Genomic DNA, 27,818 nt, shown 5'->3' on the forward strand with positions numbered 1-27,818 from the left:
GGGGCGAAGGTGAGGGGCGGGGCGGGGCGAGGGCAGGGGTGGGAGAGGGGCGGGCCGAAGGTGAGGGGCGGGCGGGGCGAAGGTGAGGGGCGGGGCGAAAGTGAGGGGCGCGGCGGGGCGGGGCGCGGCGGCCGCTCGGAGCGGACCTAAGCGCCCGCGCTCGCGGCTGGTCCTCGCGGCCCCGTGCCCCACGGTCGCTGTCGCGGCAGCGGGAGAGCAGCCCGGGATGCACCCGCTCCCGCCGCCGGTGCCCGGGCCCCTGGCCCTGCTGGACACGACAGGTGAGCGCGCAGGTGAGCCGGGCTCCGTTTCTCCGGTGCCCGAGCTCCCACGGGCCCCCTCCCAGCTCTTTCCTGAGGGTCCCGACTGCGCGGGCCTCTGCCGTCTCTGCTCCACCGTCTTCTACTGCAGACAGTCAACCACGACCCGCTCAAGCCGGACTCTGCGTTCATTCTTCCACCCAGCTTCAGTCTCCAGCGTTTTCTAGGAAAAGGTCATTCCTGGGGCCGGGTAGCTTCTTTCTCCTTGGGCTTCCCTGGGGCGGCTGGGCTCCCCGCGCCCTCTCCAGACGATTCCATAATTTCAAGGATTTCCCTCCCAGCCTGATGCAGCCAAGCCGGGCTGGGACACAGGAGGCCGGCGCCTGTATTCTCTGCCGGAGGCCGCCAGGAGGGGGCTGTTTTCTAGACGGAGGCGGGGAGACTTCCAAAGAGAAGACGCCCTGGGACGGGCGCAGAGATGCCTGGGTCCTGAAGGGCTTCACGGACCATCCAGTAGGAAATGCAGGTTTAAACTCCCAGCCCTGGAAAGTCTTTTTAAAAACCATGTTAGTGATGTCACTTGATTTTTAAATGATAACCGAGGAATCAGGAGTCTTTCTAAAAGAAACAGTTCTGTGACCAACACTCTCTAAAACCAAATGCAAACAGCTACTGATTATAACTGATAGTTGTTATTATAGTCATTAACTATTTATGGTTATTGCCATTATTATATTACAATGACTTGATTTAAAAATAGCATTTTAGATTTTTTCTTCTGAGGAGGAACTTTAAAAAATGCTAAGAGTTCGTTTTTTACTTAAAAATACTAAATATTAGCGTGGCTGGGATGGGATTGTGGGTGTTTTCTTCCTTATGTTTCTGCGTTCACACCCTTGGGGATGTGTTTTGTATAAAAGTGGAATAAAAGGGAAATTGTTGGCTGAGGGCATGTCCCTGTGTCCTGGTCCATTTCCCTGGAACAGCTGCTTTGTCCCCACGGCCGCTGTTAAGAGTAGATGATTAAACAAGCTCCTTCTTTCTGGGCGGCCTGGGCCCTGCCCGCTGGGAGGGGGTGGCTAGGTGTCTGTGCGCCCCCCACCTTTGTGATGCACCCTCCCAGCTCCACTCAGGGAAGAAGGTGCGGAGGGCGAGACAGTGACTGGCTCCACTCTGTCCTTGCGCCTGGTCGCTGAGCCACTGAGGCTGGGAAGGGAGGCTGGGAGGAGGCTGGGAGGGGAGGCTGGGGGGAGGCTGAGAGGGGAGGCTGGGGGGAGAGGCTGGGGGGAGGCTGAGAGGGGAGGCTGGGAGGATGCCAGGAGGGGAGGTTGGGAGGGGAGGCTGGGAGGAGGCTGAGAGGGGAGGCTGGGGGGAGAGGCTGGGAGGAGGCTGGGAGGGGTGGCTGGGAGGAGGCCGGGAGGAGAGGCTGGGAGGGGAGGCTGGAAGGAGAGGCTGGGAGGGGAGGCTGGGAGGGGAGGCTGGGAGGAGGCTGGGAGGGGAGGCTGTGGGGAGGCTGGGAGGACGCCGGGAGGGGAGGCTGGGAGGGGAGGCTGGGAGGGGAGGCTGGGGGGAGGCTGGGAGGGGAGGCTGGGAGGAGGCTGAGAGGGGAGGCTGGGGGGAGAGGCTGGGGGGAGGCTGAGAGGGGAGGCTGGGAGGATGCCAGGAGGGGAGGTTGGGAGGGGAGGCTGGGAGGAGGCTGGGAGGGGAGGCTGGGAGGAGGCTGAGAGGGGAGGCTGGGAGGACGCCAGGAGGGGAGGTTGGGAGGGGAGGCTGGGAGGAGGCTGGGAGGGGAGGCTGTGGGGAGGCTGGGAGGACGCCAGGAGGGGAGGTTGGGAGGGGAGGCTGGGAGGAGGCTGGGAGGGGAGGCTGTGGGGAGGCTGGGAGGACGCCAGGAGGGGAGGTTGGGAGGGGAGGCTGGGGGGAGAGGCTGGGGGGAGGCTGAGAGGGGAGGCTGGGAGGACGCCAGGAGGGGAGGTTGGGAGGGGAGGCTGGGAGGAGGCTGGGAGGGGAGGCTGTGGGGAGGCTGGGAGGACGCCGGGAGGGGAGGCTGGGAGGGGAGGCTGGAAGGAGGCTGGGAGGGGAGAAGCACTGGGCTGAGCAGTCTTACTGTTAGCACCAACCGTGACCCTCTAGCTATCACGCGCATCAAATCGCGTCTAGAATCCTCATTTGCGCGCTCTCACCGCTCCCTGTAGTGGTGAAGGGCAGGCGAGCAGGGCGCTGTGGCTCGCCGCACTTATAGATCATTCACCCTTTCAGCATGAGGGGGTTCAGGTGTGGGAACCCCATGTCAGGCAAGAGCCCCATGGCTCCTGCTGTCAGCGTCTTCCTTCTGCAGGGTCGGAGGGGTGGGGGCACGTGCAATCACTCAGCGTGTCTGGCAGCCCCGCAACAGTTCGTGGAAATTGCCAGCACAGCTCTAAGCCTAATAGTCGAGATTTTAGCTGACAGTCAGGGCACAGCCTTACGGTGCTTCAGTTATAACAGTGCACACGGGAGACTCCTGCTGACGGGACAGCAAGGTTGAAGGAACAAGTCAGGGAGTCTGGTGTTTTCCTCCAGCACAGACCGCCCCTCCTCTCCAAAGCCTGCCCTAAAAGTGCGCGTGTGTGACGGTGGTCAGGAGCATGGCCCCCCTTCCTTTCTTGAGCTTGTTTCCTGTTGACTGACGTTCACGTGAAGTCCCACGTGTGTGGCGCCGCGTGCAGTCTGGGACCCTGCCGTGGTGCCTCTCTTGTGCCCGTGTCACTGAAACAAGGCCGCTCAGCACCATCCCTTCCCCGTCTGCTGTCTTCCCAGACCTCATGTTCCCTCAGAAGCTACAATACAATCCCAGCAAAAGGGCTGCTCTGCCTGTGCTGTTTAGCATGCGGTGGTTTCACAGGGAAAGTCAGACTTGGGAAAATGCGGTGAAACGGTGCAGTTAGATTGAAGATGGCTCCAGGAAGCTTCACATGGTCCCGAAGGAGACGCCTTTGACGAAGCCTGTCAGGACATCACTCACGGACTTGACGAGGCCCCAGAAGAACCATTCACCTGGTGGCTGCCCTCCAGTCCCCACTCATGCAGCTTCCGAAAGGGGCCAGTCAAAGCGGAGCTGAGAGCCTTTGGAACCAGAGTGTCGTCGCAGGGAGGCAAGGGGGTCAGCCAGACGGGCTCACGGGGCTAAGAGCCCAGGTCCGACAGTCGGACTGGCGGTGTGAAGCAGGCTGAGGTGTCAGGTAGTTATTTTGAGCATAATGAACGTATAATGCATTAAAACAGTAAAAATAGCAAAGCCCTCTGAGGAGGAGGGCTTTTGATAATTTCGTCAAACACCTAGTCCCATAAAATTTCACTTCCGGCATCTTCCTGCTCTAAAAACATGCCTTACAACTGAGATTGGTCTGGGCCCTCGGGAAGAGGGGTCGAGGGCGAGCATTGCCCAGGACACAGCTCGGCCGTGGGCTCCCCCGTGGGGCTTGGGGCTGGGCAGAGTGGCCGGTGCGTAGGAGAGGGGAGCCCCGGGCCAGGTGGGCAGGGCGGAGGCTAGAGGGCCCCTCCGGCTGCTGGACGGCCCGTGTTGCTAGTGTGATAGCTGCGTCAATGTCCAAGGCAACAGCTTCATTAATTTTCCAAACCGTAGAAGATGTGTTTCCAGCTTTTGCTTCCTTCCTTTCGGTGTACCTGCCATGCTAAAGTCGATCGCCCAGGACAGGATGGCGCCTGTGGGGCGGGCTTTCTCTCCCTCGCTCACACACTGTCAGAGTGGTCTTGCCTTTCCACGATCTCTTCCCCTCACAAGACACCCCGGATCAGTCGCAACCACTGACCTTCCGGTCTCCGGGGGAAACCAGCTTGTAGTTGAATCCTTGGTTTCAGGCTTTAAATGTGCAAGGAAAAATAAGTGATTGCTTCCGCATGCTTGTGACTCTACCAGGAAGATTCAGGAATAGCAGCGAATGAGGGAAAAGCCCTCCGCGGGGACCCCCAGGCCCGCTGGGTCCCGAAGGTGTGAATCGTCCGCTCACACCTGGGCTGTGCAGCCTGCGGGCTCTCCTCTCATTGGTTCACCCTCAACAGGTCTTATATATTTGCAATAAAGACTATCAGAAAATAGCAGTGAAAGAGCAGGAGAAGGGTGGAGGGCCTCTGGGATGAAGTGACCTTCCAGAGAGCTTCGCCCCAGCCAGGCCAGTGGGTAGAGCAGCGTTCCCAGGCTGACCAAGCGATTCGGAGTCAGCACATTGACTCAGGGTTTTGGGTAATTTATATCTGAGTGCGTGACAATCTGATTTTGGATGGCATGGCCTTGGCCTGCTGTTCAGCTTTGCTGATGGGACTGCAGACAGCATGTAAATCTTCAGGTGCACAGTCCAGAGCGGCAGAGGCGGGTGAGTGCTGCTGGCGGGGACCGGGGTCATCTGAGATGGTGTATATGTATGCCAGTCATGTCCACCTCTGTGTGACCCCAGGGACTGTAGCCCGCTAGGCCTCTCTGTCTGTGGGATGGTCCAGATCTGAGATGGTGGTTGTGGTCGCGTGCACAGCTGCTTCCCCAGCGAACACACGCACAAACCCACATCAATTTTGAAAAGCTTGGTGTGGGAAGAAGCACCATGCTTTTCTTTCATCCCAGTTTGTTCTGGAGTCACAGGGATCAAGACAGCTAACTCTGCAACAAACTGGGTTCCGTGTGGGTCTCTCACCGGGCCTCTGCCGGGCTGTCTTTTCCTCTGTCGTGTGGTTGTTGATGACCACGTAGGGATGGGAGTAACTGAGATTTGATTACGGTAATAATTATTAGTATTACAATTATGGTTATTGGAAACAAGACTTCTTGCCTTCCCTGAGACGCGTGTGGGGAAGGTGGTTCCACACTATACCCGGGAGTCCAGGCTTGGGGGAGGGAGGTGCCAGTGATGGCAGGGCTCCTTGCTTGCTCTCTAGAGCTCTGTGACTGCAGATGCCAGGGCATCCACAGCAGTGCCTTGCAGCCTGGAGATGTGATTCTGTTGCCTAAGCAGAGTTCGGAGGTGGGTGAGCCAGGCCTGTCTTTCTGCCCTGCCTCTCTCTGGGCGCGACGTCCCTTGCCGAGGTTTCCTCACAGAGCAGAATGGCTGCAGGGGCCCCGTCTCTGTGCTCACACCCCATGCTGTGGGAAGGATGAAGGGGGAAAGGCCGAGGCAATGGTTCCTTTAAGAGATTTCCCGTAGGTTCCAGCTGACACCCTTGTTGAGATGGAGACTGTTTGCTGAGGATGTAATCACCCAGCAGCAGGGGCTGGGAAGCGCCACCTCTCAGCTGGCCCGTTTCCACGCCCGGCAATGGGCCCCGCTGACAAGGGGAGAGGGAGGCGGGTGGGTGGTGGCGAGCTCCGCACGCTTTTATCCTTTCTGCGCCTCCCATTCGATGTCTTGCGAGTTTGGCGCTGAGCCAAGACCTAGAGGTGGGCCAGCGAGAGAGACTGGCTCGGGGCGGAGCCCGGGACCAGGGTGCCCTCACAGAGCAGCGTGGATTCATGGGCGGCCCAGAGGGGCGGGCACCCTCGCTGTGCCCAGCCTGCATGGCCTGGTCCAGGCGGGGTGCACAGGTCTTCCCACCAGCCTTGGAGCTGGGCTGGGGTCCAGGCCTGGGGAGCACCAGGCCCCTGCTCGAGTGGCTGCCTGGCTGTTGCCGTGGGCTGGGGCCGGGGTGGAGGGCTGGGGGACTTGAGACCTGGGGAGGGCTCAGCCAGCCTGATGTTTACTGAGAACTCGCTGTGTGCAGGCGCCGTCCTAGGCAAGAGGGGGCTGTCAGGGAGCAAGGCAGAGCCCCCCACCCTCGGGGGCCCATGGTCTGGGGGACAGCATCAGGGAAGTGGACACAGAACGCGTGGATGGTGGCCGTGGCTTGAGACACTCTGGGTGCAGCGGGGGCCTCGGGGGAGGGTGGCCGGGCTCCCCTTCTCACTGCAGGTGGTCGGACGGAGGCCCGGGGGAGGGTGGCTGTGCAGGAGGACCAGTGGGGTCTGTGCCGTTCACCAGGTGACAGAGAGGAAGCGGGCGAGACCTCAGGCTGGGCACAGGAGGGGCCGGCGAGCCGTCCCGCTCTCAGAACTGGGGCGGGGAGGGTGGAGGCAGACACCCGCGGTCCCCGGGGAGCGCGTCCCAGGCCCTGCCCGTGAGCACAGGGCTGCTGGCAGGAGCCGCGGCTGCTGGGACGCCTGCGAGGTGCCGGGACCCTCCCCGAGCCCAGCACCTTACCCCCCGGCTCCTGTGTCCTCCCCCGGCAGGGTTTGTGAGAAGAAAGAAGACGGCCCTGTGGTTTGTGGGGGCTCTGCTGGTGGTGTCCGCCTCCATCCTGACCGTCGGCCTGGCCGCGACCACGAGGACTGAGAACGTGACCGTGGGCGGCTACTATCCCGGCATCATCGTGAGTGTCGGGTCCCTGGGGGGCGGGTCTGGGGGCCCAGATAGAGTTCCGTGTGGTGCTGACACGCGCCACCGCAGCCCCGCAGAGGTGGAAGTTTAGGTGGTTGCCTGCATCGTCAGATGGCCCCGTGGGGTGTAGGGTCCTGAGAAGCGGGGCGGGAAAGAAGCCGGAGGCAAGGCGTGTGACAGGCCCTCCCCAGGGTCCCCAGAGGGAGCCAGCCCTCTCGGACATTGGACTTGGACTTTAAAAGAGGCCACGAAGCCTGGATGGAGGTACGCTAACACGGCCGCATGGGAGCCCCAGGAAAACGAGCTGATGCAGTCCGCATCTCTGGGTCTGGGTCGTGACCCCCCGCGGCAAAGTCACAGCCTAGCCAGACCTGGCAACAGCAGCCCCCAAATCCGAGATCTTCAAGGCTCTGAACTGTGAGGTCGTGTCCGCTGTTGGCAGTAAAGTTTGCTCCCGGCGCTGGCGCTCAGGGAGCGCCGTGACCTTGCCCTTTATCAGACACGACGCCCGGGGTGGAGTCTCACACAGTGATGAACAGAGATCGTAAAAATGGAGCTTCTTTAATTTCTCACCAAAAGTGTTGTCCAGATGCGTAATGAGGCCGATGACATTTTAGCCAGGATGAAAAGGTTTTGCAGCACCTTCGTTTCATCTTTGTCTTCTTTCTGTACTGTCTGCGGTATGAATCTGCGTTCCCTGTGTGCCCTTTATGAGTGACCCCCCACGGGCAGTGTCTGTGCCTGTGCGGATGGCGTTCTCGGCGAAACCCCTCGAGAATCTGGCTTCCCGGCATGTGTCCTGGACGGGGCGGGGTGTGGCTGGGGCTGGCGGCTGTGAGGATGTGCCCTCCAGGTGACCTGCAGAACGTCAGATCGGCCTTTTCCAAGCTTCAGTGGCTCGGGATCTCACCTTGAGGTCACCTTCAGAACGTCCCGGGTGTGTTCAGAGCCTCGCTCTGCAGAGAACCTGCCTCCTGGGCAACGACCAGGGCAGAATTGGCTTCAGCTGGATGTTTTGAAAGCAAACGTGGACACGACAGATGAGCTTTGCTCAAGGCAAATGAGGATGAAAGTCACTTCTGGGGACACACGGCTCCAACCCTGTAGTGAAGGGTGTGTCTCAAGCAGAAATTGGGCGAGAGGGTGCAAACACCTCAACATTTTGGAAAGAGGATTTTTTTTTCAAATCCGAAAACATGGACCTTAAGGCAACAATAGACATATTTTAATTCATTTATACTGGAGGGGATTTTGCTCTCTCGGATGGTGGAGTGGGACTGCAATATTTGGAAGAAAATGCTCGTCTTTCCTTACTCCTTGAGAATTTTTAAATTACTGCTGAAAACTGCATCTGTGCGTTCCCTTCTGTCTCATGGATGTCCTCACAGAGAAGACATTCATGGACGCAGGCAGGTCTGACGTTTATGCATTAAATTTGGTGCCATGGCCTTAGAGACGCCCCAGCCCTGCTGGCCACCCCTGCCGGCTCCTCACGGTCACTCGGAAGCCAGCAGGTGGGCAGAGCCACGGGCACCATCCAGCGGGCTCCAGAGCCGGGGCTCAGGCCGGCCTGTGTGTCTGCGAGGGGCTTGTCTCCCCCTGCGCTGAGCAGCACCCCCGGCGTTGCTGGAACTCCACTCTTCAGAAACTGAGACGTTCCCTCTGGGGTGGGCATGGTGGGATGAGGCTGTCTGCACCCCTGGGCGCCAAGACGTGCACAGCCCAGGGGTTTCCCCGCTGCACCAGCGTCACCCGTCCCGGGTGAAGAGCCAAGGCCGGGGGCCAAGCGGACGGTCCCAGGAGTTACCTGTCCGCCTGCTCAGCTGAGTGACGGGTGTCAGCCTGTCTGTCTGGAACAGCCTTGGTTCCGGCTTCCTGATCCTCCCCAGTGGGTCAGCCAATGGCCCAGGAGAAACCCTGGGACGGGCCTCTCTCTGACCCCCTGGCGCAGAGGGCGGGTCCCCGTGAAGATGTTCTCCATGTTGGGATGGGGGCCCGTGACGCTCTTTTCCCAGAATCAGTTCAACTGATGTGTTGTTCACATCATTCAGTGTTCAGCTCAGTGATACGTTCAGCTCAGGCGTGTCTGACTCTTTACAACCCCGTGGACTGCAGCACGTCAGGCATCCCTGTCTTTCACTATCTCTCAGAGTTTGCTCAAACTGATGTCCACTGAGTCAGTGATGTCCTCCAACCATCTTTTTCTCTGTCGTCCCCTTCTCCTCCTGCCCCCAGTCGCTCCCAGCATCAGGGTCTTTTCCAATGAGTCAACTCTTCAAATGAGGTGGCCAAAGTTTCAGCTTCAGCATCAGTCCTTCCAATGAACACCCAGGACTGATCTCCTTTAGGATGGACTGGTTGGATCTCCTTGCAGTCGAAGGGACTCTCAAGAGTCTTCTCCAACACCACAGTTCAGAAGCATCAATTCTTCGGCGCTCAGCTTTCTTTATGGTCCAGCTCTCACATCCATACACGACCACTGGGAAAACCATAGATGGACCTTTGTCGGCAAAGTGATGTCTCTGCTTTTTAATTCGCTGTCTAGGTGGCTGATAGCTTTTCTTCCAAAGAGGAAGTGTGTTTTAATTTCATGCCTGCTGTCGCTGTCACTGTCTGCAGTGATTTTGGAGCCCAAGAAAATAAAGTTTGTCACTGAAGGCATTCAGGTATTTGAACATAAGATGAGAACACGGTTGAGAAGAGAGACAAGAGCCCAGCAGCTTCACTGTGATCCCCGGCTCTGACGGAGAGGCCCACCCCCGTCCCCGCCACTCGTGGTTGCAGCCGGGGGTGGGGTGGCCAGCCTGCTCTCTGACGGGTGTCCTGAGGTGGGTGGCCACTGCTCGCTGTCCACTTTAGGCTGTCAGGCCTGTAACCTGAGTGCTCTCTCCCTTGTTTCCCTTTGGCGTCAGCTGGGCTTTGGATCTTTCTTAGGAATCATTGGCATCAACCTGGTGGAGAACAGAAAACAAATGGTGAGAATGTGTGTTGTTTCAAATATGGGCAGTGAGGCGCGTGGGGGGCATGTTGGGGGTGTGGGGGTGGGGAGTGTGGGGGTCGTGTGGGCAGTGGGAGTGGGGGGGAGTGTTTGGCGGAGTGTTGGGGGGTGTGGGGGTGGGGAGTGTGGGGCAGCGTGTGGGCAGTGGGGTGTGTGGGGGGAGTGTTGGAGGGAGTGTGTGGGGCTACAGGGGTGGGGAGTGTGGGGGCTGGGCTGGGTGGGGTGTGGGTGGGATGTGTGGGGGCTGGGCTGGGTGGGATGTGGGCGGGCATGTCCCCCTCACAGCTCTGGCTGTAAGTGTCCCTAGGAAAGCCCTGCCCCAACCCAGCACCCCAGGATCAGCCCCTAGCTTTGCACTGTAAACAGAGACTCAGGCCTGAGTAGCTGCTGTTCACCTCCTCGTCTAAGTGAGCCCCACCCCTGGGATTGCGAGTTATGTTCCACAGCTTCATGTGGTGTCTTAGCAGCTAAGATTGGGCACAGGAAGAAAAGCGTAGGGTTGGTCATTAGTTTAAGTCACTGTGTTTAAAACTGAGGCAAAACCATGCACGTATGAGCGCTTGTCCTTGAGTCAGGAGCGCTTGAGTGTTCTCCTGCCCCTGGGGTATGAGAGCGCGTAGGCTCTCCCAGACTGGGGAGAGAGGGTCAGTGCAGAGCCAGGAGGACTGTGGTTCAGAGGGCTTTGCAGAGGACACGTCCACAGCTGTCTGTCTGTGGGCTGTGCGCGCCAGCCTTGATCGGTGCTAGAAACCTGATTTTTATTGACTTTCCGTTTGGAATCTGTGTTGCTGATGTGCCCCTTAGGGAAGCGGCTGTGAGAATGCTAGTTAATTTGCCGGTTCAGTGTGGCAGGGCTCTGTGAGGTTCAGGAGGGGTGTGCCGTTTCGGCCTCGTCTCACATCAGACGGTGTTTCCGCCTCTACAGCGCTTCCGTCTTCCTGCGGCGCCACCAGTGCCGCAGGGGCTGCCCTGGGCATCTGCAGTGTGTGAGGATGCGGGGAAGGTGACGCCTCTCTGGGAAGCAGCCTGGCAGCTCCTCAGAGGGTCAGGGCAGAGCAGGGCGTGTGCTGTGGTCTCTATGCTGGCCGCTCTGGCGGGTGTGCCGGGGGCCCGTCGTGGACTTGCCTTTCCCTGATGAGTGGTGTTGAGCTGCTTTTCATGTTCTGATTGGTTTTTGCACATCATTTTTTGGGAAATGTTTATTCAAGTCCTTTCCAGACACAAGTCCCTTATCCGGTAGATGACCTTCGGGGGATCCACCCATCCTGTGGGGTGTCTTCTCACCTACTTGACGGTGTCCTTTGAGGCATAAAAGTTTTCAGTATTCCAGTTCCAGTTCAGTCGCTTAGTCGTGTCCGACTCTTTGCAACCACATGAATCGCAGCATGCCAGGCCTCCCTGTCCATCACTAACTCTCAGAGTTCACTCAAACCATCGAGTTGGTGATGCCATCCAGCCATCTCATCCTCTGTCCTCCCCTTCTCCTCCTGCCCCCAATCCCTCCCAACATCAAGGTCTTTTCCAATGAGTCAATTCTTTGCACGAGGTGGCCAAAGTACTGGAGTTTCAGCTTTAGCATCATTCCTTCCAAAGAAATCCCAGGGTTGATCTCCTCTAGAATGGACTGGTTGGATCTCCTTGCAGTCCAAGGGACTCTCAAGAGTCTTCTCCAACACCACAGTTCAAAAGCATCAATTCTTTGGCTCTCAGCTTTCTTCACAGTCCAACTCTGACATCCATCCATGACCACAGGAAAAACCATAGCCTTGACTAGACAGACTTTAGTCAGCAAAGTAATGTGTCTGCTTTTCAATATGCTGTCTAGGTTGGTCATAACTTTCCTTCCAAGGAGTAAGCGTCTTTTAATTTCATGGCTGCAGTCACGATCTGCAGTGATTTTGGAGCCCCCCAAAATAAAGTCTGACACTGTTTCCACTGTTTCCCCATCTATTTCCCATGAAGTGATGGGACCAGATGCTATGATCTTCGTTTTCTGAATGTTGAGCTTTAAGCCAACTTTTTCACTCTCCTCTTTAACTTTCATCAAGAGGCTTTTTAGCTCCTCTTCACTTTCTGCCATAAGGGTGGTATCATCTGCATATCTGAGGTTATTGATATTTCTCCCGGCAATCTTGATTCCAGCTTGTGCTTCTTCCAGCCCAGCATTTCTCATGATGTACTCTGCATAGAAGTTAAATAAGCAGGGTGACAATATACAGCCTTGACGTACTCCTTTTCCTATTTGGAACTGGTCTGTTGTTCCATGTCCAGTTCTAACCGTTGCTTCCTGACCTGCATACAGGTTTCTCAAGAGGCAGGCCAGGTGGTCTGGTATTCCCATCTCTTTCAGAATGTTCCACAGTTTATTGTGATCCACACAGTCAAAGGCTTTGGCATAGTCAATAAAGCAGAAATAGATGTTTTTCTGGAACTCTCTTGCTTTTTCAATGATCCAGCGGATGTTGGCAATTTGATCTCTGGTTCCTCTGCCTTTTCTAAATCCAGCTTGAACATCTGGAATTTCATGGTTTATGCATTGCTGAAGCCTGGTTTGGAGAATTCTGAGCATTACTTTACTAGCATGTGAGACGAGTGCAATGGTGCGGTAGTTTGAGGATTCTTTGGCATCACCTTTTTTGGGACTGGAGTGAACTGGCCTTCCCTGGCCCCGCTCCATCCAACCTACTTTTCCTTTGTTGCTTGTGCTTTGGTGGCATTTCTAAGAACCACGTGCCACTTCCAAGGGCATTAGGGTTACCCGAGGTCTAGGAGTTTTATCACTTACGTTTAAGTCTGGTGTGAGCATGTCTGCGTAGTCGCTTCAGGCGCGTCTGACTCTGTGTGACCCCATGGACTGTAGCCCACAAGGCTCCTCTGTCTATGGCATTCTCCAGGTAAGAATACTGGAGTGGGTTGCCATACCCTCCTCCAGGGGGTCTTCCCCATCCAGGAGTCAAACCTGCCCCACTTACGTCTCCTGCCTTGCAGGCAGACTCTCTACCACTGAGAGCGGATCTTGTGTACAGCATGGGACGGGCCCACGCTCCAGCTTTTGCCTGAGGCCTGTGGCCATTCTCCTTTTCAGGGTGTGCATTCACAGCCCTCGCTCTCCCGGGTCCTGGCTGGGCTGCGTCCCCTCTCACCTGGACCCTGTTGTTGGGGCGAAGCACCCGTCTCCACCCAGCTCTGGGCAGCCCTCTTCATATCACAACCTTATCTGCTTGGTATTTGCATTTTAAAATCACCTGCCCTTGTTGAAATGTAGACGGTGGGCCCAGCAGAGATTCGAAGATGACCTTCTAGCTACTGAGTAACAGCTGTCCCTCTCCTAGGAGAAGAGCCCCCCCCCGCCCCCCGCCCCGGACAGGGAGGTGTGTTCGCAACATAACCCAGAGCATCCTGTGGTTGCCAGGGCAACAGACACATCCTCTCTGTAACATCTGGGGGGTCTGGCCGCCCTCACACAGGAGAGAAACCTGCTGGGGGGTGAGCGGGCCTTCTGCTAACATTAAACCACTAGCAGCTGGAGGGGGCCACGAGGCCTGGGAAGGACGAGGCGCTGGGACCGAGCCCAGGACACGCAGGTCTCAGCTAAGAGGACACTCTCCTAACGCTTGTCCTGACTGGTTTCCTATTTCCAGTCAAGGGCTTGGAGGAGAGGACTTCCAGTGTCTTTCCCAGCACCGGCGCCTGGACCCTGGGTTCTCGGGCAAGTCCATGCGTGCAGTTGTCCCCGAGCCGTTTATCAGACTTGTGATCCTGCTAGCACTGACTTCTAACGTTTCCTGAAGGTTGATGAGGACGTTCAGGTCGTGGGGACTTGTGCAAACTGAGTCAGACCATGTTTACACATCTGGGGCAGGCAGGCAGCCCTGTGTGCCAGGGTACTTTGGAACTCGTGTGCTTTCTGTGAAGCCTGGAGGCAGTTGGGTGGAGGTGTGGTGTGAAGGTCTTTCGGCCGAGACTGCAGGTCGGAGCTAGCTGTCAGTCAGGACGAGGAGCGCGGGTCTGTGAGGTCGTCAGGTGGTACCCGAAGGCCTCACCGGGGCAGCGGGCCTGATGATGGCTCTGCTCACCCACCCGCTCATGGCGAGACCGGCAGGGCCCCTGGCCCGTGGCTGACACTCAGCTCGGGCACACGGGCTGAGCAGACACCCACTCCCAAGAGGGCCCAGGGATGGCTGCACGCAGACCCGCTGGCCCAGCAGAGCCACCTCCAGGGACAGCTCTGCTGCTTGGGGACGCCGCAGGGCCCTGGGGGGAGGCAAGGGGTGGCGGCGCCCCCCAGGAGGCTGTGTGCCTGTCTGCTGGAGCAGGCTTGCTGGCCAGGTGTTGGGCAGACCCAGTACCTGCACAGCGAGGAAGGGCCATGAGGAAGGCGCCCGGCCCCCTGCCCCCTGGGACAGCCCCGTGGGCCCCCTGCCCCCTGGGACAGCCCCAGGGCTGAGCAGGCCACTCTGGCCACGTTCTCGAAGCTGAAGATGAGCTGCCCTGTGAACGAGTGCCGTACTCTCCTTGGCAGCTTGTTTTACAGAAGTTCGGGTGAGAGTTCCGGTCACTTACACACTTCCCAGGATGGAGAACCTACCCTCGTGTTGTGGACTCTGCGGGGCTCTGGGAGGGGCCCTGGTGCAGGGCTGACACCAGCGACTCTGACAGGAGGGCACACAGGAATTCTCCACTGTTGCTGTTTGTTTTCACAAACCTGAAATCGTTTCACAAGAAATATCGAAAAAAATGTTAAAGGGGTGGCTGATCTGAGACATGAAGACAGGTTCTCAGCCTCGCGAACGACAGAAACGTGGGGAGCGACAGTGAGGCTTGTCCGCTGTCAGGTCGGAGGAGGCGCGTGGCGGAAGCCGGCAGCAGCGTCCTTGGGGACACCAGGGGCGCGCGTCAGGCTGTGAGGGGGAGGGCCCACTCGTTCCCTGGGTTCTGGCATGCAGAGATGCCCGCTGTGTCCCTTGGCACCTGTGGCCCCTGTCCTGCAGAAACGCTTGCGTCTGGGCCCAGGCTTTTCTGTGGAGCGCGATTAGGGTCTTGGGTGCAGTTTGCTACAGCCAGGAACGGCCGGGCTCCGGGGGGCCCTGACTCATCCACGAGGCTGTGCGGTGGGGCGACAGCTCCTGTGTGCCTGCACCCCTGTGCCCCGTGAAACAAGCGAGTGGCCGGGTAGGCCTTGCTGAGGTGGGGCACCCCGGCCAGCGTGGCGGGCCTCCAGCAGCCATGGTGGGAGGTGAGGACCCCGCGGAGCTGCCGCAGGGCTCCGGGCGAGAGGCCCGTGGGGTTCCAGGCGAGGACCCCGGGAGGTGCTGCGGGGTTCTGGGCGAGAGCCCCGTGGGGTTCCAGGCGAGGACCCCGGGAGGTGCCGCGGGGCTCTAGGCGAGGACCCCGCGGAGCTGCCGCAGGGTTCTGGGCGAGAGCCCCGTGGGGTTCCAGGTGAGGACCCCGGGAGGTGCCGCGGGGCTCCAGGCGAGGACCCAGGGAGGTGCCGCAGGGTTCTGGGCGAGAGCCCCGTGGGGTTCCAGGCGAGGACCCCGGGAGGTGCCGCGGGGCTCCAGGTGAGGACCCCGTGGGGCTCCAGGCGAGGACCCCAGGGAGCTGCCGCAGGGCTCTGGGCGAGAGCCCCAGGGGGCTCCAGGCGAGGACCCCGGGAGGTGCCGCGGGGCTCCAGGTGAGGACCCCGCGGAGCTGCTGCAGGGTTCTGGGCGAGAGCCCCGTGGGGTTCCAGGCAAGGACCCAGGGGAGGTGCCGTGGGGTTCCAGGCGAGGACCCAGGGAGGTGCCGCGGGGCTCTGGAGGGACTCAGGACCTGAGCCGGGTGGGCGCTGGAAGGTTCTGCCACGCCCGAGCCGCTCCCATCTCTGCTTCCAGCTGGCGGCGGCCATCGTGTTCATCAGCTTTGGCGTGGTGGCGGCCTTCTGCTGCGCCGTCGTGGACGGCGTGTTCGCCGCTCGGCACATTGTGAGTCCTCCCCCCAGTCCTGGTTCAGGTCTCAGGTGCTGTGTGCGTTTAAGAGATCATCAAAAGTCCAGTTTCCTCTTGGGGACCCAGCTCGGCGACCCTCACTGTCTGCATGCCCTCGTGTTGTCCAGTTGCTGGGCTGAACCCTTCCTTTCCCCTTGTTGCCCCACCGTAGCCAGTCACCGTTAGACCCGAGTTCCCCACCTTCTCCGCAGCCCTGGGGTGAGCCGCGATGTTCCTGCCCGTCCCCCAGGGGCTCTCGCTGGCCACAGCCTCGCCCCTTCGGGCTCGGAGCCTGTGGTGACAGGTCTGAACTCACCGCGGGTGGCTGCCGATCTGCGCTGAGGCCACCCTTTCCGCTTCCCTGCAGGAGCCCAGGCCCCTCATGGCGGGCAGGTGCCAGTTCCACTCCAGCGGAGCTGGCTACCTACACGACGTCCACCAGCTGGAGGTGAGGGCCGGAGCTCATTCTCTCTCTGACCCACGGCCTGTGTCCCGGGGCCACGGCCCTGTCCTGGCCCCAGTGTCTCTGCTGCGTCTTACCACATATCCAGCGAGGAGCGGGGCGTCCGCCGTCACCTTCACCCTGGACTCACAGTAGCCCCGCATCCACTTGTCCAGTCTGTGCGGCTTTTGAGATGAGCCTTTTATTGACTAATTCGTGCTCACGTGGGCCCCAGCTCGCCGGCCGTCCCGGGCTGAGGACACAGAGCTTTCACGTCTGTTCTGGGAGCGACGGGGGTGTGGTGGCCACGTGGCCCCCACCGTCCAGCCATCTCTCATCTCATTGTCTAGTCTATGGAGACTGGTCAGTTTGGTTAAACACAGCCTCTGACGCTGTGTGCAGAGGTCAGGAAGGAGGGGCGCAGGGTGGGTGGTGGGGAGAAGATGGGAGCAGGGGCGTGGTTGAGGCCTCGTGGCTTCTGGGGACACTGCCCGCTGCTGCCCGCCCACGTGGGACACCCCTTCTCTGAGGGCCTAGCCTGCACTCCTGGAGGGAGCTTTGGGGCCTCGTTCTGGTCAGTGGGGGCCATTGCCCGAGTCCCTGTCCTCATTCACGCACGTTCTTCCCCTCAAGTCCTCCCTAGGGTCCCCAGCCTCCCTCCACAGCTGGGTGGTCTCTGCCCCACTTACCGCCCACATGGGGGTGGCTGGCTCGTGACACTGGTCACAAAGTGCCGAGGAAAGAGGGGAGGCCTCTACAATGTGGGGACTGGCTTTGGTCACACCGAGCTGCTGGGAGGTCCGGAAGGGTCTCCCACCCGGAGAGGTCCCTCCCTGGAGGCACGGGGCCGAGGCCCTCTCCCACCCGGAGAGGTCCCTCCCTGGAGGCACGGGGCCGAGGCCCTCTCCCTGGCCTCGTCCAGCAGCAGGCGCTGGTCAGCTTGGTCTGTTGCCTCCCCCTGCAGGGAGGCTGCGTCGCCCACCAGCCTCTGCACCTGACCTGGCAGAAGACCAGGCGGGTCAGGAAGCATGCACTCGGGAGGTGCAGCTGCCCGGCTGGGGGCAGTGCTGGGTGAGGGCGAGGGCGGGGCTGGGCAGGTGTGGGCACCTCGCTGCCTCTCTGCTTGCAGGTGACCTGTCACTCCCCGAGCGGTGGGTGTCTGCTGAAGGTGAAGAGTAACACTTGCTACTGCTGCGACCTCTATGACTGCCAGGGGTGAGAGGCTGCGGGGCAGGGCAGGGGGCACGGGCCCGAGGCCTGGGCAGGCGTGTTGGTGCGGTTCTCTGGGGAGGGGCTGGCGGCAGGCGCAGGACTCTGGGGTGTTTCAAAGCCGCGTGCCCTACCCCCCGCCCGAGGCTGGAGGGGTTGTTCCAGGGATTGGTCCAGCCCCTAGAGGCAAATCTCAGCTCTGTGGAGATCGCCCCCCGAAGCCTAGGACCCTGGAGTTTTGGGCCCATGCGGGACCAGTGGGGCAGTATGTCCTGCTCTGCTCAGAGGCCTGGGGCATTCCCGGGTGAAAACGGCCTCGGGGTCCGCTGCCTGCTGCGTCTCCCTGCTGAGGGCCCCAGGCCCCCGCCCCGCCCCGCCTGCCCGCCCGGGCAGCGCCTCTGCGGCTCCAGGTGGTGTGTGCCCCTCGCCATGCAGTGCCCGGAGCCCCACCGTGTATCACGAGTTCGTGGGCGTCGGCGCCTGCCGGGACGCGCTCTATCTCTACTGGCTGCTCTGGGCCTCGGCCGTGCTCAACGTCCTGGGGCTGCTGCTAGGGGTCGTCACTGCTGCCATCCTGGGGGCCTTCAAGGATGCGGTGAGTGCGCCTGCCCCTGCCGGGCTGGCCGAAGCCTCGGCCCTTCAGCCTGTCCTCCCTGAGGTGGGAGCGTCCTTGAGGCGTGAGCGGCCTGAGCCCGCTCAGGGACAGAGCGGGACGCGGAGCCTGGTCCCCGATGGCCTTGCCATGTCTCCCTGGCCTGAGGCCTGCGGAATTCCAGCGCCTCCGCCCCATGGGTCCGGGGCTTGGGCCTACACTTCCCCAGGCACAGGTGACTCCGTGTGCGTCCCCAAGAGCCTGCCTGAGTGTCTGGGCGGCTCTCCCCATGGCTGGCATCCTCCCCTGAGGACTGGCTTTTCCAGGCCATATTTTCAAGCGGAGCCCACAGGGCACCTCCCACAACCGCCTCCATCCCCGGAGGTGCCGCTCGTGAGGCCCCCCGTACCCGGGAGCGCCCACGACCACCTGCATCAGCAGGCACGCTCCCATCACCCAGCTTTACAGAAAAGGCAGTGTGGACGCACCTCCAAATGGCCCCCCGTGGCACAGACCCCAGCGCCTCCCCAGCTCAAACAGCTGATGGGCGGCTTGTTACCACTGACCCGGAGACTGGCCATTGCCCGCATCTCTCAGCTTAGCCTGGAGCCTCTCAAGAGCTGTGACATGTTTCTGGAAGGTTTCCTGACCCCAGGCGAGTCCTGGGAGACCATGGGAGACCCTGGTGCCCCCGTAACCTCCCTTCTCCCTGGCTCCCACCCTGGATCCTGCAGACCCCAGGCCCGGCTTCTGCTTGGTCACAAGGCTCGGCAACCAGCCAGTCCTCTTGCCCCTGGGATGGCCAGGGTCTGTGGGGCCTTCTAAGGGGGCTTCTCTTGCAGGTCAGAGTGTTCCCCTGGCAGAATCTCCCAGGACAGGGAGGTTAGCCTCGATAGGTGCTCAGTGTCTGGTTCCGGGCCCTGCGAGCCTGGTGGAGGCAGCTGGTCTGTCCCCAGGGATGGTGGTCAGCCCGGTGGGCTTCCCAGAAGGGGTCCTGTGCTCACTGAGCTTCTGACAGAACCTCTGTAGCTTCCCTGGGGAATACGGCAACCCGCCCCCACCCCCCAACCCCGAAAGGCCGCTCGTCACACAGGAGGCGCCTGTGTGTGAGCTGTGTGCTGGACAGCTTCCTCTCGCAGACCTAGAGCTCCGGGGTGTTGGGAGAAGCAGGCAGTGGCCCCTTAGAATTTACACCTATGAGTGGATGCTCTTGTAAGCGTGGTGCACCTTATGATTGAAGAATCACATTAAATGGAGACACTTTACTCGCCACCTGAAGGTCTCCGCTGCCAGGGCCCTGGAGGCAGGTCCCAGGTGAGCTTTGATTCCATCAGAGGGACGCCCACGGGAGGCCGTGGACTGTCACCTGGGGACTCCACAGGATGATGGCTGTCTCCTGCATGACCGCTGGACGGGGCTCTCCAGAGCCAGGCTCGGCCGACACGTCTCCATCCTCTGCGGCAGGTCCCGCTGGCCCAGCTGGCCTACGGCCCGTCCACAGCGCCTCGGGTCCTCTATGACCCTGCCCAGCAGATCCTAGCCTGCTCAGGCGTCCGCCCCGGGCCCCCAGCGGTCCCAACCTGCTCGTCCTACCCGCTGCCTCTCCAGGTAGGCCGAGCGCCCTGGCTGGGGCGGGTCTCACCTCACGAGCAGCCGCCACCTGGGACGTGCTGCCCAGGTGGGACCCGGGGGTGGGGGGCTTGGGCTGAAGGAGTGCAGGGGTCTGTGGCGCCCCCTCCTGATTAGGTGGGGGAGGTGCAGCTGGTGTAGACCAGCAAGGGGACAGGATGACATGGGGGGCGTCCCCAGGCCCCTCGCAGGACGTTCGACGGCCCCGGGGATGCGTTTCGGGTGTCCTTTGCTCCTTGTGGCCCTGGAGACCCAGCCAGCTGACCCTTCAGGGCCTCAGCTTTCCTAATCCCCATCCGGGTCCCCTGGAAGTTGGCTGCAGTTTCCTGGCCAGACTGACCGGGTGGGCCAGCTGCCTGGCCCCCGTGACGTGCCAGAGTCCCCAGGTGGCGCCTGCGGGTTTCCAGCCTCCAGCCTTTCCTCACCCTCAACAGCGGCTACCACGCAGGCTTCACTCTCACACACCTCTGGAGGCCTTGGGGTGCTGTGGGAGGAGGCGTGTGGGGTGAAGCCTTGCTCATAGAGCAGCATCGCCAGACCACCCACCAGCCACCAGCGCACCCCCAGCGTGACGGCCCAAGTGCCCTCGACTGTTGTCCTGTGGCCTTGAGGGGCAGAGGGCCTCCGTTTTGAGGGGGTGGTCTTGGCACATCCTCTGGGCTGTATCGATGATGACGAGGGCCTGATAGCTTTTACCAGCAGCACGTGTAGGGGCACAGTTCCATGCACAGCAGTAATCAGACTCCAAGGAGATGCCGTGTGTGCCGCGTCAGGAGGAGGAGGACAGATGGCTGCTCCCAGCTCTGCTCCCAGCGCAGGAGGAAAGGCACTCTGCAAGTGTCCGTGCAGTCACTGGCAGTGGAAAACACTCCTGCATGACAGAGGGAGCGAGCCGCTGTTGGGAGCTGTTTTGAGCAGTTAGTCAAAAGAAAACTCACAAAAGGGAACTCACCTTCCTGACTCCCTGGGCTGCCTGATCAGGAAATGCAGGAATAAGGACCCACTGATAATCAACTCACATCCTGTAATGTAGGACCTTGCACGCTGTCACTAAGGGCCTTACATCCAGTAAGTAAGGGTCTCGCATCCTTTACTAAAGGACTCTTTGTCTGCCCTCCTGATGGCATCACCTGTGTGAGCAAGCCTGGTTTGCCTCTGTGCTGTGGCGGCTTCCTCCCTGGTTCCCGGCGGTCTCCTCCGCGGTTCCCGACGGTTTATTCTGTGGTTGGTGTGGTTTGCTCCCTGCTTCTCTCAGCGGCTCATTTCCAGTGAAGACCAGAGCACACACGCGCACAGTGGGAGCTGGGGTCCCCACAGACCTGAGAGGATGTTCTCTAGAGATTTCCTCTGTCATCCGAGGTCAGAAAGAAGTGTGAATTTGAGAGAGAGAGAGCAACAGAGGTGGCCGGGGGCCCAGGGCCCTTGGATCCTACAGCCCCCTTAGAGGGTCTCCAGGAGGAGGGGCAGGCAGGCGGGTGACCCCTGGCCCTGGGCTCCTGATGGGTGGCGTGCAAGGACCCACGCAGCCCCACTGCAGGCCAGAGCCTGCATGCGCTCACTTTGTCCCGTCACAGAAGGGGTTGCTTGCTTTACTTACTTAATGTTGGTTTTAATCAGGCATTTCTAACCCTTAGAAGTTAAGAAAAAAAGAGAAATTTAAGAGGTTTGTTGGCTGGTGGAAAAAACCTGGAAGTTTTATTTGTTTAAAAGCTGTGCCGTGCCCCAGCGTTCTCTTTGCAGGATCACTTGGCATCTAGGTGTGATAGTGTGGGTGGTCCTGAGACGCAGAGCCAGTGGCGTGTCTGCACAGAGGAGACACACAGAAAGATGTATTTATAGATGGAGGCGGCACACGGACAGACTCACAGGGAGAGAAACGAGAGCTAGAGGAAAAGAGTCCGAAATCTCTAGGGCAGGCCACAGGCTGGAGCCCGGGGAAGAATGGGTTTTGCAGTTTGCGTCTGAAGGTATCTGGAGGCGGAATTCCCTCTGCGCGGGGACCTCAGGCATTCCTCTTCAACTGATCGGATGAGGCCCAGCTGCAACAGAGAGTGTGATCTGCTGGTCCACAGCTACAGAACACCCTGAGGATGACATCTAGACGGCAGTGTGGCGCCTGGGCACTGCCCGCAGTCTAGCCAAGTTGGTGCATGAAATTAGCCATCACACACGACGGAGAACATTGATGTCCCTGGTTTCCCTTAACATATGGAGCTTGAGTGAGCCCGGGGCCCCAGACGAGCTGGGCAGCCTTTCCCTGGGGCAGGGTTCACGTGTCTGTGTGTCCAGTGGCAGGTGGGAGACGGCCACCCTTCTGGGTATTGAGACCAGTGTCCCGCAGGCGCAGTGGGGCCCCCGGGGCTGAATCAGGGCCTCCTGTGGCCCCTGGGAACGCAGCCTCATCAGGAAGCAGTCACCGCCTACGGGCCTGGGCCTGGGGGCTGAGCCCAGGTGGGCTCTGAGGGGCTCCCGCGGGCTGAGGACGCTTTTCTGTTTGATTGCAGCTGCCCGGCGGCTTCGCGGCCTCACCCGGCTCCGACCTCCCTCTGCCCGAGGACTCGCAGCCCCAGTCCGGCTCCAGCTGCCGACACCCCATCAGCGTCCCCACGCACCTCCTCCCTGGGGAGAAGCCCCCTCCCTACACACCGCGATGCAGGGGGCGCAGATGGAGAGCAGTAGCCTGGTCTTTCAAAGCAGCCCCTCCGCGCGGTGGCCGCCTCCTGCAGGCCCTCCCTGGCTCATCTGTGCAGGAGAGGCCAGGACCGTGCGGAGGGCCCCAGGGGTGAGGCCACTCCGCCCGCCCCCCGTGAGACCACACCCCCAGCTGAGCTAAAACTCCCGCGGGAGCGGCCGGGCCTCGCCGCTTACAGAGCAGTTCTGTTTCTCTTCCGTGCTCCTCACCCGGCGTCACGCACCATACCGAAGGGAGTGCGGCTGCGCGCGGCGAGGGCCGCTTCCCAGCAGACGTGCTGTTCCCAGGGAGGGCAGGGTGGCCACCCTCAGCGCGGCCCTCCTGGTGCGCGTCTGCCCAGGGGAAGTCCTCCCGGCTCGAGTATAAGCTCCGTCCACGGCCTGTGCAGGCCCGGGGTTCCGCGTGGGCTCTGCTCCAGTGGTGTCCTGGGGTTGGGGGGCGGCGAGCTCCTGGGGCTGCGTCTGTCCGACTGTCAGCCCCTGGGGTGTCCAGCAGGGCCGGGTCTGCTTCTCGGCGGGGGCACCCCACATGGGCCCCCAGCTGCAGCGCAGGCGCCCCTGAGATGCCGGCTCTCTGCTGAGAAACCCCTGCAGGGGCCGCCTGGGAGCAGCCGTGCCCGCGGCCAGACAGGCCTGAGGAAGCAGGTGGGCGCAGGCCTGGAGCTGCTGCAGGCCCGAGTCCCCACTTAGAGCCCGAGGAAAGGGCGCGGGAGGAGCGGGGGCGGGCTGGGGGGAGGGGAGGCGGCCGGGTCAGCAAGACGCGGTCTCCGGCGCCCCCTACCGGCGGAGACGCAGTTCCGTCCTGCAGACCCGGTCCAGCCCCACGTTCAGGACGGTCCTTACGTTCACACGCGTCTCCCTCTTCCGAGCCTGGATGCGTCCCTGCAGCAGGAGGGACCCGTGCAGTGTCTGGCCCCGGGGTGAGTGGGCAGGGCGGGTGGGCACGGACTCCCTGGCCCCGTCCCCCCCGTCCGCCGTCAGCAGTGCTGTTTACCGGAAAGAAGTACATCGCTTCATTGAAAACATTTTCTTGCTGAAAATACCTAAACAACCACAATAGTAACATCAAAGCCCACTGATCAGGAGTCACTATACAACTATGATAATAAAGAGTTTGAGACATCACAGGAATTACTGAAATGGGACACGGAGACACGAAGTCAGCAAACGCTGCTGGGAAAGTGTGCAGCAGGCTCAGGGTGGCCGCAAACCTTCAGTCTGTAACAGCAACATAAAGGGCAGTGTGTGCAAACCGTGGTCAAGCGAACACGCCGGTGTTTTGTCAGATGTGGGCTCGCGAGCCCCGTGTTGCGGGTGGGCCCAGCCCGGCGCTGGCTTTGTGGCCTCTGTGGGCAGGACGCGGCCCCACCCCAGACTGTCCTGGAATTTCAGCTCCAAAGGTTACAAACCCAGCAAGGCCACTCCTCATCAATTTGGAATTTTAGCTCAAAGTCATCGTGGCCAATCCTGTTAATTCTTTGACTCGCTTTGGGCATATTGTTAAAAAACAAACCCAGCGAAGTTTAGGCAGAGTAATTCCATCGGCTGCGATGGACCCTGTGGCCGCTGAGAAGCAGTGTGGAGGCTTTGAAATGTCCTTCACTTGGCTGGCTGGCTGGCTGAGGACTTAGCCTCTCTGCAGAGCTCTCCCTTCTGGGGGCGTCATGTCACAATGGCAGGCGTTTGGGGCCTGGAGAGGCTGAGTGTACGCCCCGAGCCCCAGGGCAGGTGCCCCTGTGCCCAAGGCAGGCTCTTGCAGGATGAGTCTGGCCCAGCCCTGAGACTTGGGCAGGTCATTTTCCACCAAAGAAACCTGGTTTGAACATCACGTGACACAATGGCGTATGAGAGGAGACTTCACAGGGCTGTGCTTCCCTGCCTAGACTGCAGAGAACACGGAGACTGCTCTGTTTCTGAGGCTCACAGGGACCAAACGGGCCTTGTTTAGGGTGAGGAAGGTCGTCTTACTACGCACGACACTCAACAGCCCCTTCGGGTCCCCAGCTCTGCTCCAGCCCAGCAGGTGCCCCTGCGGCCTGGGCGCTGGGCAGGGAAGGAAGGGGGCGTCCGGACCGCATCCCGGGACGAACTGCCGTCCTCTCCCTAACGTGAGCCATCCTCATCACAAAGGCAAGGAGGCAAACTCCTGACTTTGCAAAAGTTACACGTATAAATTTAGGGGCTTTTCATAAAGAGTTTCATAGTCACTGAGACATTTATTTATGTTGAGGAGTATGTCAGGGTGTTGGTCTCAAGTCAGGAGTCATCGAGTGACCCCAGCGGGCTGAGGACCAGGGCCCAGCTCCTCCCTCCCCACTGCAGGCATGCCTGGCTTCCTGCTGTCCAGGGGAAGCGGCCAGGAGCCCCCTCCCCAGCCCCGTCACGTGTGTCTGCTCACTTCGCTTCATGTCAGGCGAGGTCCTGTCATCCCACCTTCCCTTGTGGCATCTGTCCCCACTTACTGGGGACACCTGGTGGACCTTGCAGGCACTTAGGGCTCTGCGTGTGTGGTGCCCAGGGGCCTGCTCAGGATCAGGGCGTGCCCATCCAGTTGCCCTCCCCGCTCGCCGCCCTGAACGCATCAAAGAACGACACAGACCACACCTCACAGTCCTGGATGGACAAGCGCTCCTTGGAGCCAGAGAGACTGTCTGTCTGGGTCGGACGGGCTCCAGGAGGAGTCCTTCCTGTCCGGGGGATCCTTAATTTCATGTACTCGGTGTTTTGGGTGCAAAGTGCAGAAACAAGTGATGTTTAAACGCCTGCAGCCGTGTTGCTTGAACGTGAATTCTGGGCAGAGGGCTGTGGGTCAGCACGAGGGCTTCCTGCTCTGCCTACAGCCGTCTTGGGCTCCGTGGTGCGGTGTGAAAGCACCCTTACGTGTCCATTGTCATTGCTCCTGGAAGTGTCGGTCGCGGTGGGGATGCTGCCTGATCCCAGGAGCTTCCGTGGCCACGAGGCTAGAGCCGCTGGGGGGAGGGCCTGCCTCCCTGGAGCCCTGGCGTTGGCGCCAGCGCAGCTGCTCCCCTGCGGGGCACCGGCATCCTGCCCTTTGGGGGCATCTGACCTGGTGCTCACCGTGCCAGGCAAGAGCAGGAGAGGAGAGGAGACAGGACGTCAGGGCTGAGCCCCAGAGCTGCTCTTGTGAGGGGTCGGCCCAGCGCTTGCAGAGGAAGGGGCGCCACACCTGAGCAGAAACCCCGTGTCCACGGGCTGGGCGGTGCTCGAGACCTGGAAGGAGTTCTCTTTCCTCTCTGCCTTTGGTGCCCTGTCCCGCCCCCTCAGTTTCTGCACTCAGATATGAGCCCCGAGCCAGGGGCGTCCTGGAGCCAGAAATCCCACGGCTGACTCCCAGGCCTCTGGCTTCCTCAGCGGGTAATGGCAGAGCTCAGCGCGGGCCTCCGCTGGGGTCTGACCAGGGCTCACCCCTCGCGCTGCCCGAGGTCAGGATGTCCACCGGCCCCGCTGACCCATCCGGGGCCCCACAGCAAGAGCCTCATCCACCCAGAGTTTAAGAACCGAAGTGTTCAGCGCAGCCAGGGGTCTGCGGTCCCCGCAGTGGTCCCTGGACGCACACGCGGCTGGACAGGGAAGACCTTGGTCTGGGGCTGCCGGGGGCGAAGGCGCAGCCGCCGGCGCAAGCAGCAGGGCAGTTGTAGCCCTGCAGCAAACCTGCGCCCCAGGTCGTGGGCTGACCTTTGACCTCGGACACGACCCCTGGTGGGGTCAGCGGGCTCAGCATTTCCCCAGGCTGTCCACACCTGCGTCTGCCCTGCCAGGTATTTCCATCTCGCCTGGAGCTGATACAAAGTATCAAACGCCAAAGCCAGCAATTTTGCTCTTGCCACAACAACGTCTCTATCCAGCAGCCTAGCCATAAAGCATGTGAACGATTCAGCCCCAGCCTGCTGGGGCCCTCTCCCCGGCCCCCGGGACTCCCTCCCTTGCACACCCCGTGTGCCCCCTCCTGCCCTCCAGGCTGCAGGGCAGCTCCCCCGCCTGGCACACAGCACCTGCCCCGACCTGGCCTCAGCGTGCTCCAGGGGCCCCTCCCGGGGACCATTTCCGCCAAGGCCTCCCCAGCCCAGAAGGTTCTCCCTGGGCCTGATGCCCGTGGGGTGTGACTGCTGTGCCTCCGGGCACCACCACGGGGCGGGTCCCGGTGGGGCCTCCCTCTGCTGAGTGACCCGCCTCATCCTCGGTCACAGATGAGGAGGCGGGCTGGAGGCTGGGCGTGGGATGGCCAGGGAGGCTGTTGATGGGAACAGGGTTCCCTGCTGCCACGATGGAATGTTCTAGAACTGGACCCAAGTGCTGGCTGCACAGCCCTGTGAAGGTGTGAAACCTGCTGGGTTGCACACTGCTGGCGAGTGGTCATTCCGGTGTGCGAGCTGGATCACAGAGGACACGCTCTTTGCGTGTGGTCAGGGGACAGAGCGTGCTCAGTTAGCAAGACACCCCTTAGCAGCAGCACTGGGAGCCTGCAGTCACCAGCGCCCCCTAGCCCTGCCCTCCTGTTCTGACAGTCCTTCCCCCTGCTCTGGGCGTGGGGAGGGCCCACTGAGCTGGTGGGAGCAAGCATGACCTTCCGGTGCTCCGAGAGGAGCGGGCAGGGCCTCACTCCTCAGCAGCTCGTGGGTGGCACCTGCCTCTTTCCCTTTCCTCTTTGCTCAAACTCTTCAATCACAAAACCGAATGACTACTATAAATTGAACAGAAAGCGCGCTGAGAACCCCGGTGTGAGCGGCAGCTACGCAGAGCAGGGCCGTCACCGAGGCCGGGGCTGCCCCCCCATCCTGGGTCCACCCGCCTGCGGTTCTGCTGTGCGTGACTTGTCCTCTGCTGAGCTGCACACCTGCGACAGACCGTGGGGCTCCGCCCCGAGACGGGGACCCGTGACTGCCCCTTTGGCTGTGGGTGGCCTTGGCTGGTCTTGGGCTTCCTGTGTGTATGCGGCGCTCCTGGTGTGGATTTAGGATGCATGGGAGACTTGGACTTTGCTGGAAAACACCCAGCCCCGGCCCTTGGGTCAGCCCAGACCAGTCTCAGCTCCAGGCTGCCAAGACTGGGTCCTACTCGGCGCGAGAACCCTTCACAGCTGTGGGCGCAGGGGTTCCTTCCTGAGCTGCCCACGCCCGCATTTTCCCCTTATCGATGAAGCTGGCCCCTGGACAGACACCTTGGCCACTGGCACTTCCTGTCCTGTCCAGCGCCGTCCGGCCTTCTGTCGGGTCATCACTCTCGCTGATTTGCAGGAGGAGCTCTACCCTTTCTTGGCTGACACGGTTACCCCACGTTAACGGGTCACCGTGGTTCCCGATGTTTCCTCTTCTCAGCTGGTCTTGTTCCGCTCCTTATGGTGCCCTGACGAACAGATGTTCTTGATGGTTGGCTGGTTTGTTTGAAGTGGACTTTATTATCTAGAGCAGTTTTGGGATCGCAGCAGAATCGCCAGGAAGGTGCAGAGGCCTCCGCGGTGCAGCCGCATCCGCTGCACCACCTGCACTTCTCTGTCGAAGACCAGGCGACTCTTTCTGGGGGTCCGTTTCCGGGCTCTCTGTCTGTCCAGTGATCCATCACTCACTTTTTTGGCAACACCAGGCCATATGACTGCCGCAGCTTCACAGTCT

The 27,818-nt window shown here is 60.7% G+C and overlaps 1 protein-coding gene across 1 annotated transcript; it reads left to right on the forward strand.

Annotated features, from left to right (window-relative positions):
* Positions 1–226: 226 nt before the first annotated feature.
* TMEM255B (transmembrane protein 255B) lies at positions 227–22,283 on the forward strand. Its single transcript, XM_068984383.1, has 10 exons — positions 227–281; positions 1,399–1,401; positions 6,514–6,653; positions 9,574–9,636; positions 15,533–15,622; positions 15,993–16,073; positions 17,197–17,282; positions 17,712–17,871; positions 19,333–19,476; positions 22,002–22,283. The coding sequence occupies exons 1-10, from the start codon at positions 227–229 to the stop codon at positions 22,281–22,283; spliced, it is 1,104 nt and encodes a 367-aa protein (XP_068840484.1).
* Positions 22,284–27,818: the final 5,535 nt, after the last annotated feature.

Source organism: Capricornis sumatraensis, chromosome 12 (assembly GCF_032405125.1).
Source record: "Capricornis sumatraensis isolate serow.1 chromosome 12, serow.2, whole genome shotgun sequence".
Lineage (NCBI taxonomy): Eukaryota > Metazoa > Chordata > Mammalia > Artiodactyla > Bovidae > Capricornis > Capricornis sumatraensis.

What these genes read in the sequence shown, in the direction of transcription:
- TMEM255B (XM_068984383.1), top strand. Translation starts at nt 227, where the DNA reads ATGCACCCGCTCCCGCCGCCGGTGCCCGGGCCCCTGGCCCTGCTGGAC. An exon ending in ACGACGTCCACCAGCTGGAG is followed by an intron (nt 16,074 to 17,196) that starts GTGAGGGCCGGA and finishes CTCTGCTTGCAG; the next exon opens with GTGACCTGTCACTCCCCGAG. An exon ending in CCTACCCGCTGCCTCTCCAG is followed by an intron (nt 19,477 to 22,001) that starts GTAGGCCGAGCG and finishes GTTTGATTGCAG; the next exon opens with CTGCCCGGCGGCTTCGCGGC.